At 42.4% G+C, this 11,555-nt stretch overlaps 1 protein-coding gene across 3 annotated transcripts in view; it reads left to right on the forward strand.

The window, feature by feature from the left end:
• Window positions 1–38: 38 nt before the first annotated feature.
• kcnq3 (potassium voltage-gated channel, KQT-like subfamily, member 3) overlaps window positions 39–11,555 on the forward strand; it is a 74,506-nt gene continuing 62,989 nt past the window's right edge. Inside the window, exons 1-3 of one of the 3 annotated variants that reach the window (XM_020617694.1) lie at window positions 3,099–3,363; window positions 5,681–5,731; window positions 5,821–6,045. In XM_020617694.1, coding sequence (XP_020473350.1) covers window positions 5,855–6,045 — 191 coding nt within the window. In that variant the 5' untranslated portion in view covers window positions 3,099–3,363; window positions 5,681–5,731; window positions 5,821–5,854. Of the gene's footprint in view, window positions 145–3,098; window positions 3,364–5,680; window positions 5,732–5,820; window positions 6,046–11,555 lie in introns of those variants that run through there. The other 2 variants (XM_020617692.1, XM_020617693.1) reach the window with 2 other exon arrangements.

An 11,555-nucleotide genomic window follows, 5' to 3' on the forward strand; every position in this document is an offset into this window, starting at 1 on the left:
AACGGAACGGCGGCTGATTTGACCGCAGTGTATTAAGGCTTATTCAATGGGAATCTACTGGAGCGAGGGTGTTCGGAAGCCGCCACGTAGCAACCGTCAGCATGAACTCGGCTCAAAGAAGGGAAATATGACTGTGGCACACAGGTGAGTTTTTGCAAGAATGCAGTTGTCAGAGTTTTAATACTTGATAAAAACGATAAATTGGGATTAAAACTTTCTTAGTTTAACGTTAGTGTTAGGCGTCTTTCAGTTTGCCTCTGACACACTAGCTCCTTGATTTAATATGCTAGTTAGCTAATCATAAGCTAATGTTAGCCTAAGGTAGGCTCAGGCGTTTCAACAGCAGACCCATTACAGCAGCAGGTAGGCTCACCTGGGGGACAAGGTTTTACAGGTGCAGTGGACATGTCATATCTTACAATTACAGTAAGAATAAAATTCTTGTGCACAGTCTGATGTACTTTGTTGTGTGCTATGACATTCCCCTTACTGTATTAAATTGTGTTTTAAATCCAGTGGTGGAAGAAGGACTCGGATCCTTAAGTAAAAGTAGTAATACCACAGTGTAAAAACTGTTGCAAGTAAAAGTTCTGTATTGAAAATGTTACTTCAGAAAAAGTAAAAACTATTACCAAAATGTAGTTGACTATACCAAATGTAACGGTAGTAGTTCTGGTCCATTTCACATTAATGTATATGATGTTATTGGATCATAGTGACTGATGCATTATTGTGTTCACTTTAGTGCTGCAGCTGGCAACGGTGGAGCTGATGTTAACTACATTATATACTTGTACTGTGAAGTACTTTACATCCTGCTGGGTAGCTGGTGGATTTCTTACCGTGGATCAAAAATTTCTGATGATTCTACTGTGTTTTATTGATCTCATTCTGAAAAGGAACTAAAGTTATCAAATACATGTAGTGTAGTAAAAACTATCCTACAATATTTGTCTCTGGCATGTAGTGAAGTCCAAGTATGAAGTAGCAGAACAATGAACTACACTGGGTCTGTTCTGCACCATATAGGCTACTTTAAGCCTTCATTCTGGTTCCAACTTGTAAAAGTAGGCTACCACTGAATGCATGCTGTGTAATGGAGTACTTTTATGTAGCCTATTTACAGAAGTGGGAAGTAACAAAGTACAAATACGCTTGTCTGTATTTAAGTAGATTTTCAGGTAACTGTACATGAGTATTTGTTTTTGACAACTTTTTACTTTCACTCCCTACATTATCACAAATATTTGTAGTTTCTACTCACATTTTCAGATCAGAGTTGTTGTTTTTAGTTTTAATACATTTGAAGGGAAACATTTATTTAGCACGTGCTGCAGAATGTGCACACCTGCATTACATTCTTACAAGCTCTCTGCTTGCATGCACAGCGCAGACATACATTACTTCAGATGCTATAAAAGGTTATGGTAATTTGATGGAGCAAAGCTTTTAGCAAATGTACTGATCTCATGTTTTGTAATGAAGAAACATGTCCCCCAGTACAACAACGCTGCGTCTCGCTGATGTTAACTGTTTTTGAACAGCAACGGAGGTCACACAGACAAATAAACAGAGACATTAACAATGAATTCATGTTTTAGTCTCTGTTTCGGGATTGTTGAAAAGATCCTTTAAGGCTTAATAGGCTTGAAATGTGTTTTTATTAGTTAATGTTGATTATTTTTGTTTTATGTGCAGTTAGAAACTATATTAATATGTCATAAGGTTCAGTTAGGTTTGCATAGAAACAGCTAATAGAAATGTACTTAGAAGGGCTACTTTTATACTTTGAGTACACTTCAGAGCCTGTACTCTTTCAGTTTTACTCAAGTAAAGAGTTTGAATCATTACTACTTTTCCAGTCCTTTTTTAACACAGGTATATTATCTTCTACTTGAGTAACAAATGTGTATTTTGCCACCTCTGCCTATTTAATCTTTTACATTATTAAATATTATTACTGCTGCCACGGTCATGTCAGCCTGTGTGTGTGTGTGTGTGTGTGTGTGCATCTTTTTCAGGTGTTTGCGCATCACTGCATGCGCGTAACCGTACATAAGTTCTCGTGCGCGCTCTCACCTGTCTGTTTATATCATCTTTCTGCGCGAGCACACACGCAGCGTGTATGTGTGTGGCTGTGCGCGCGCACGTCGCGCCTGCGTTGCTGCTGATGAAAGCGTGATCCTCGCTCTCTTTCTGCTGCTTCTCCTCCGCTTCAGTATCACTGTCGACCTCCTCCTGGCAGCTTCTCCGCTCTCCATCCTCCGTCTCCACCCTCTTCCTCCGCCGCCTCCTCCTCAGCGCCGCTCCCTCCGCAGGTGGGTGGAGGCTGAAGCAGCGGAGACATGAGCCATGCACGGAACCCGCTGCTGGTAGGGCTCGGTGCGACTGGCTGGAGCTGTTTTTGTCTTCATTTGGTTTCCTCCCATAGATGTGTGTGTGTGTGTGTGTGTGTGAGAGCGTGAGTGTGTGTGAGAGCGTGAGTGGTGAAGAAGCACCGTAATGCCAGGTCTTTGTCTCTCGTGTGTGTGTGTGTCTGGAAGGCAGAGGACTGCTCGGCAAGTGTTGTTGATGCTCGATCCCTTTAGGGTTTTAAATTGAGCTATTGACTGGCAGGTTTCGACATCGCCAGAATCGCGCGTAAAATGTATAATTCCTTTAATGCGGGACTCGCGACACGCCTGTGGGCTTCACAGTGAGTTTACCCGACTTGGTGGTGATCTCACCTCCCGTGTTTTCTCACTGTACTGCTCCCGGGCTGATGTTACTATAAGGGCTTGTGTTTTGTGCGATTTTTACGCACAAATCTTCTGATTGTACTACCATGATTCGGTTTGCGCTCAGAAATGTACCAGATGCCCATGGTTTCCAGACCTGGACATGTAACGCTCTCTTCTGTTCTCCCTCCTCCTGTTCTCCATTTTCCAGTCACACTGCTGAGCATCTCCCTTCGCGTCGGGGACCGCATCCTTAAATGACCCGCGGCTGAGGAGGGGTGTCTCCGAATCCAGCGCCCGGATCATGGCATGCTGCCCACAGCGGGCATCCAGCACTGACCATGGGGCTCCGGTCGAGGACCGTCGCTAGCGGCTCGGAGAAGCCTTCCGCCGCTCCTCCCGGGGACTTACTGGACCAAGGCACCGGAGGAGCGGACAAGGATGGCGCCCTGCTGCTGGTGGCTCCGGGGCGGGATGACTTCAAACGGGGATCTCAGGGCATCGGCATCGGGCTGCTGGCTAAGACCCCCCTGAACTACACCCGCCCGGCTAAGAGGAATAACATCCGCAAGAGGAGGATCCAGAACCTAATTTATGACACGCTGGAGAGGCCGAGAGGATGGGCGCTGCTCTACCACGCGTTTGTGTGAGTACATGAATCTGCGTATGTACGACTTGTCGCGGTTATCACTGGTAATAGCTTATTGAAAATAAGGAGCAGCTGAGGGCTGGGAGCCTGGGCCAGCGCTCAGAAAGCAAGGAAAGGCTGAGGATCTCAGGAACCAATGGAGTCACTTATTTGCAGCAGTTTTCAGTCCCTTAATGAAAGCTCCAATTAGGCTCTAACCTAATATTGCGTTGGGAATGGACTAGTTTCATCTTGTTTGTCACTGTATCTGTGTGGTTGTGTTTCACAGCCAGGACCTGTGATCCAGAACAGTTTGTTCCTCAAAATTCTGTTGTTTTTTTTGACTGAGTTGAGGCTTTAGCTTTAGTGTTAGGAAGCTGGAAACGGACAGATAGGTTGGCCACTTTTAAACCCTCCCTCACCAAACTTACATAAGTGAATCTCCAACCAGTGGCCGAGGAAAGGTGGCCTATGATCAGTGTGATAGTGTTTTCCTGAAGTAGGTTACCACACTCACTTCAGAGGCGAAGTGGCTCCTGAATGTGGTTCTCCTGAAGTGGTCCTTGTTAGCTCCCTGCTGGTGCTTATCATGCTCCAGAGTGAGCACTGATCTGGGGATTTGCAAGTTAAATGAAATGTGGTCATCTAGGTTCAAAGTGGGCTGAGTTTGGTTGAGAAGTGATGATGTCCTTGATTATCTGGTTGATAAAACATCAGGTGTTACTGAAAAATGTTCATCACAGTTTCTTAGAACCCAACTCTAAAAAGCCAAAGATAATAACTTTAGTGATTTAACACAAGAACACGAAGATGTTCTCACATCAGAAGCTGAAACTGTTGCTGTTTTAGCTTGAAAATAAATAATTAGTTAATAAAACAAGTGCTGCTGATTCTTCTGTTGTTTCAGCAGCATTTTACATGAGGACACTTTCTGGACACGAGGTGGCACAGTCCTGAGCAGGTGTATCCATTATACTGTTGACACGTGCTGTGGGTTTCGTTGTGTTTTAGTTGTGTATAATTGTTAAGTGCTCTGCTTGATTTTTCTGGTTCTGAGGAGCTGAAGGCCTGTGAGTTCATGTTTGTTAGTCGGTAATGGATCCAGCCAGGCTGGGATTTAATAAAGCCTCAGGTAATTAATAGTCTCCCCCTTCATGTGATTGTCACTGCTGGTCTGTGTGCTGTTACCATCACGCTGTTGTCAGATTTGTGGTGTGTGTGTTTCCCTCTGATGATGATGATGATGATGATGATGTGTTGATGTTATGAAGCAGTCATTAGTATTCGTGTCTCAGAGCTGTGTGGACACATTTCAGTTCTCCGGTCTCAGACGCTGTGATTTCACCATCTATTTGGTCCATCTGCCAAAGATGGCCATCGATACCAGCGTGCAGGGAAATACCTGTTGTTTGTGTTTTTCTTGACTTTGCAGATCTCACATTCATAATTGTCCCAGATGGAGGGATTTCTGTAATTTCATCTTCATACTGTTTTTTTTTCCACCACCACAACATGTTGCTCCATCACATTTGAATGACAGTTGAATATATATGTTGTTTGTTGCTGTTAGTTTTCTAATCTAGTAACTTCACAATAAGTTAAATTTTACTAGATCACAGCTAAATTTACTAGCAGTTCTGTTTTTGATAAGTTTATTTCTGAATGTAAAATGTCCCGTTCAGTCCACTTCAGACTGTGGTTCAGTGGGTAGAGCAGTCGTCTCCCAACTGGAGAGTTGGAGGCTCAAATCTCAGTGCCTGCAGTCCACGTGTTGAAGTGTCCTTGGGCAAGACTCTGAACCCCCAAGTTGCCCCCAATGGTTAGAGCCATTGGTTGAGTAGGCACCAGAGATGGCTGCCTCAGTTCTGTACCGGAAACAAATTCCTTGTGTGTGTAACATGCTTGGCCAAATAAAGGTGATTATTTTAATCACAAACTTTAATGACAAATTTTTATGGTCCCCAAATCATAAATGTTTACATCCTGTTTTCTCATTAAAAACATAAATCAGTTGATACATAGGTATCTGTGTAAACGTTTCAGTGTCTGCTGAGGTCCAAACCAAAGCAGCACTGCTGTGGTCACATGACATTTTAACAGCCAGAAAGATGTGTGGGTCTGTTGTCTGCAACTTCACTGTACCTGTTCTACAGTATTGAAGCAGGATTCCCAAATAGACTAAACCTAAGAGAAGTGTGTTTAGATTATAGCCCTCTCACTGGACCTAATTATATCTCAACAGCTGACTTGATGAGCCTCTTCTGTTCCTGGAGTGACTTGCTTTTTAATCGGTTGTCTAGTCTTCCTGGTTCATTAATATGACATTTGTGCACAGCCTGCTCTGCCTGAAAGTCTCGGCTCAGGGTAGAAACGCCCTCAGAGGCAGGTAGGTACTTTATTTAGGTAGGTAGGTACTTTATTGACAGGCGTTGTCGTCCTCACACCTACTGGCCAGTACAATGTGCTTCTTCTCAGCTCATCACAAGAGAGAACAGCACTTTCTGACCAGATGAGTCTGAAGAGGCTGACTCATCATGTTTCCTGTTCAACTGACAATGCGCGTTTCTCTGCAACACGACATATGCACCTTCCAGTATGGCTGCTCCATATGTTGTGTGGTGTCCGAGCTGCACATGACATCACATGTACACACTCAGCTTTTTATCAGCTGAAATCCCAGAAACAGCAGCTTCAGCAGAGGTGAGCGTTCTGTCCAAGTTGATCTCAGCCATCAGGTTTTGGGTGAAATCTTTTCTTATTCTTCACACATGAAGTGATGAATCCAGAGCTTGGTTTCTGTCACTAACATATGACGTCATCATATCAGCTACAGGGTAACACCAGTAGACAGAGGTCATGTGATCACCGTGTGAGTAAACTGATGAATACGTTAAAAAAAAAGCAATGATCTCATTGCTCCCCCGGTGTCCCAGAGCACTTCTGCTGTTGTAGTCCTTATCGCACATGGATTTTCCAGGTCACATTTGTTTTAATATTGGTAGCATTTGTTTATTTGGAGCTCATTTCCCTGAATGTCTGTGCTTTCCTCCCTGTCTGCTTTGTCCTTAGGAGCCACTGTACTAAATTACTTGTTTTTTTGGTCATTTGAGTGAACAGACCCTTTAAAATGATCACAGTGAATGTAATTACTACTTTACATCCAATAAGCAACAGACAAACGAAGAAGAAAACTGATAACAACTTTTACAAACCTTTTTTTTTTCACATACTACATAATTAGATATCAATACGTCGACACGTCAGCTCTGCTGCCACTTTAAACCACTGTTCACTGGAGCTTTTGGGGAGTCAGGTGTGTGTTGACAGCAGGGAGAGTGTTACTCACACTCTTCAGCCACAGATTAACACATAACATACATATAGGAAGTAGGAAATGTAGGGCTTGTTCCTCTACGGGTGGTTCTTCGTTTTCTGAGGCAGTTCAAAATGTCTGTTACTACTCCTGACAGACTTGCAGTCTGACTGATAACCCAAATAATTGAATTTAAGCATCAGCTCTGGGCTTTTAATATCATCTGGGTGGCTGCGGCTCAGTTTGGTTCCCATGTGGTATTCAGGAAACGCCAGCAGGAGGTTGCACCGGCTTCCCCCACCAACAGGCCGTTAAATTTCAAGTGAGAAGAGGATTAAGAGCGAGGGTTGTTTGTGGTTTTTCACTCCGTCATCTAGCAGCCTATTGGTCAGATTCACATCCAGGAACCTGACCGTCACTTGTCCGTGAACTGTTTCCTTGTTTGGTGAACAGGTCTGATGAACATGATGAATAACCTGAGACAACAGATCTGTTAGAACCTGCTGGATTTTACATGAGAAAACAATTGAATCACCTGCTGTGTCACTTAGTTGTAATGTAATGGTCATAGGATCAGGAGGCTAAGTACATTTACTCAAGTACAAGTTTGAGATACTGCACTTTGCTTCAATTTTAGTTAAGACTTATAGCTACCGGCTTCCTTTCATCCTAATTGTTTGTGGCTTGACAAAACATCTCTGTCTAGTTGTGGCTGTTTGTCGTGTGTTGCATCACAAAGTAATTCTTCATTTAACCAACTTTTGACATGCTCAAAGATGTAAACGTCTTTTGTATTTCACACTATATTCACTGTATTTCACCAACATGTCTGAAAGATGCAGTATAAAAGGACGTATTGTTTGCATGTAGCTGTGAGTTTTCAGTTTTCTGATGCCGTCACTGAGGGAGTTTATGTCGAGCCACATCTGTCTGGGGGAAGAGGCTCCACGCCAGCAGCCGATCAATAATTAACAACCAGGCTTGAAACAGAATGTTGGCTCAAGCATCGACTCGTGTCTTCATTCAGCAGCGTTTTCAGTCACAGCGAACACTCTGATCTCGTACGTCGCAGGCAGGCAGTGCAGGTTAAATTCCAGTATTTTGTACACAGATCTACAGTAACTGATTCAGCTGCTTTGAAATTCTGCCAACAATGTGGGAATGCTGCCACATCCCAGTGGCAATGACAGCAAAACTGTCCACCTCCTTGTGATGGCAAGAAAAGCAGCTTCAGTGATTTAAAGATTTAAAGATTTTATTCCTGAGATGTTTATTTGCTCCTGATCAGTAGAGTCAGTGAATGATCTGTGTGCATGAGAAAAACATCGGTGTTACAGTTGGTGAAGAAATGTAGTCACGTCCAATTGTAAGGTAGCAGAAATACTCAAGTAAAGTACAGATAGAAAGCAAGTAAGTGTGTTTCCAGAAACAGCAGACTATACCTTTAACCACTGGCTGAGTAAACGTCCCTGTTTCTGTATGAAAGAACTTTTCATTAGCAGAGAACCATGAAAGCAGGTATGTGATTTAACTGCCTCAGTCTCAGCCTGCAGGTGTTCACCGCTGGAGGCGACACCCTGAGGAGTTGCACAGATATCAGATTCATGCTACCTGAGGTACTGAGTGTCGAAATGTTGGTTACCATAACAACCCTGTAGAGAGAGTGAAATTGGATCCACAGTGGAGGCTGACAGTCAGGTAGAGCGAGCATGTCTGACAGCAGAGAGAGAGAGAAACAGAGACAGAGATGTTTAGGGTGAGCGAGGGAAACGCGATATGTGCCAACATCAGCAGTTCTGTGGCAGGTCAGCAGTGAACCTTGGCCTCCTCCTGGCATCCGGACAAGCCTGACAGGAGAGCTCCTTCCCAGAATGCTCGCCTGTTAAATTTCCATTTCTCATGTAGGACTCCCTCGCCACGCCCTCCCTTCACTTCTCCAGAATGCTACTGTCTTTGCACTTTACTGGAAGCAGCAACAGCAGCAGCTGAGGCTGCAGATCAGCTCAGCCAGCTGCATCATTACTCCTGGATTTTCCTTTTTGACACTATTCTTTAGATGGAGATGAAAATCCTCGCAGAATGTGCACTGTCCTCTGTCGCAGTGACACATGTCGGTGATGAAGAGCAGATGTGTGCAGTGGCTTTGTCCATATCAGAGGGTGTCTGCTCTTGTGGACTGTGCTTGGGTATCAGCACCATGGACAGAGACCACACTACCAATGTTCATTAGGAAATGTAAGAAAATTAGAAATGTTTAAATACAATATTACTGATAGTGCTTAAAGGTAATCTGTTAGTGCTGATTAGCCAATTAAGTTATTTAATTTAAAAGTAAATTAGTGATAGACACAAACAGTCATCAGCAACTTTGCTTTGTTTGTTTTTGTAAAAAAAAAAAAAAGAAGCCAAACACTCATGCTTCCACATCCCAGAATCTATAGGTTTGAGTGTTTTTTCGGTTTTTTTACATCAATACAGTGAATATCTTTGTGCTCTGGACTGTTGGTCAGACAAAGCACAACATGTGAAGACTCAGAACTTGTCTAGTTTTTCACACATTTCAACACATTGACAAATATATTGATTAACCAAAAAAGTAAAGGAAAGTTACTGATTAAATTGGCAGTAGTAGTTTGCTAAATTCTTAAGTAATGCCATGAGTAAAGATTATTTTGTCGAGGTAATACAAGTGATTGTTAAATAATATATGACAACATGCTAATTAAGGTCTAAATCTAACTATAGTGGGTACGCTGCACCCAGCGTTCTGCTCTTATTCCTTGGCAGAACCTCATTTCCAATCTTTCTGATTGTTGTGAGACTGAGACAAAAGAATCCACTGACCAGTTTCCAGTTTACTCAGCCTGCTCTGGTTTTACTGAGTCCACAGGATCTATTTCTGTCACACAGTTACTGTGCTGGGAATCACCTCAGACCTCCGCACATTACCATCAGAATCCAACTGAATGAGATTAATCTCACGCTTTATTTTCACGTGCACCTCTCCAGACTAGCTGCCGTCTTTTTATCCTCTGGACATCACATGCATTCAAAACAGTGGTTGTGGTTGTGTTGCTGCCTTGCTGTTAGTGAAAATGGCCCTGGAGGCTCTGGAGGCTAAGTGATGTGTTTCTCCTGCTGATGTGTTAATGCACTTAATAAATCAACAAACAAGTCTGACGCTTGTAGACTGAAGAAATGTGCTGTTGTAATTTGGTTTGTATTTAGAGCTTCATGCCCCACCGACACTGAGCAAACCTCTGGTTATGAACAGTCCTGCTGTCTGTGGAGCTTTTAAGATTTGGGGCCAGTAAAATAGTAATCTAGCCTTTTTAAGGGCTCCCATTTTAGCTAATTCTGTTTTCTACCTTCCCCATTGACTCTGCTCCGGGTTAGAAGAGGACTGACTAAACGTAGTCACACTGCCTCTATTCTCCCCTTGTTTGTTTGCTGGGTTATACTCTGAATAGTGGTAAAAATACTTCAGTAATCATAACAGATCTCAGAGGCCTAACACTGAACTTTCATGGGTTCAACTGACCTGATGAAACAGCAGCAGGGTGGAGCTCATTAGTGGTCATCATTAGCAGTTAGTAGCTAGCAGTTGATTTGATTTGATTTTTTGATTTGATTTTATTCTTTCAAACATGCAGAACAGAATGACTTATATCTTTCTTCCGCCTTCTTTGATTTGTCCTTTATGAAATGCTTGTATAACGCATTCTTCTTTTTGCATGCATTCTGTAGTCCCTTGCTCATCCATGGTCTCCCACTGTAATTCCTTTTATATTTATACTGCTTACGAGGACAGTTCCTGTCATATACTTTCTTAAATATATTTAAAAATTTCTCATGTGCTTTATCTAAGTCATCCTCTCTGTAAACTGGTTCCAGTTTTGCCCCAAGAAATCATCTTTTAGCCTCCTTACCGCATGTTCATTAATCACCCTCCTGTAGAAAAAATTTGTTTTAGGCCTCTCTTTTCTATACTGGCCGTCATAAACCACAAATATTGGTAAATGATCACTAATATCATTTATGAGTAATCCACTTGTCATTTTACTATCCAGAACATTGGTAAATATATTATCTATTAGTGTTGCCTGCTGAGTTGTTACTCTACTTGGTTTTGTAATTTTTGGATATAAACTGCATCTGTATATTGTGTTAATAAACTCCTCAGTTCCTGTGTGCTTGTTAGGATTTAACAAATCTATGTTGAAATCAATGAACATTAATTTACAGGTATGTGCCAAAAAATTAGAATATTGAGGAAAAGTCCATTTATTTCAATAATTTGTTTCAAAAAGTGAAACTTGTATGTTATATTAGTTCACTGCACACAAAGTGAAATATTTCAAGCCTTTATTTGTTTCAATTTTGATGATTATGGATTAAAGACAAAAAAAACCCAAATCCAGTATTTCACAAAATTAGAATATCATGACAAAGTTCAACATTGTAGGCTCCCTGTGTCCCAATCTAGTCAGCTAATTAATGCAAAACACCTGCAAAGGTTTCCTCAGCCTTGAAATTGTCTCAGTCTGGCTTAGTAGGCTTCAGAATCATGGGGAAGACTGCTGACTTGACGGTTGTGCAGACGACCATCATTGACACCCTCCATAAGGAGGAAAAGTCTCAAAAGGCAATTGCAAAAGAAGCTGGATGCTCACAGAACGCAGTATCAAAGTATATTAACAGAGTGTTAAGAAGAAGGGAAGAATGTGGCCGGAAAAGGTGCAAAAGTGACAGGGATGACCGCAGCCTTGAGAGGATTGTCAAGCAAGGGCGATTCAGAAATCTGGGGGAGCTTCATAAGGAGTGGACTGAGGCTGGTGTCAGTGCATCAAGAACCACCACATACAGACGTCTGCATGACATGGGCTACAGTTGTAGA

Source organism: Monopterus albus, unplaced genomic scaffold (assembly GCF_001952655.1).
Source record: "Monopterus albus unplaced genomic scaffold, M_albus_1.0 scaffold193.1, whole genome shotgun sequence".
NCBI lineage: Eukaryota > Metazoa > Chordata > Actinopteri > Synbranchiformes > Synbranchidae > Monopterus > Monopterus albus.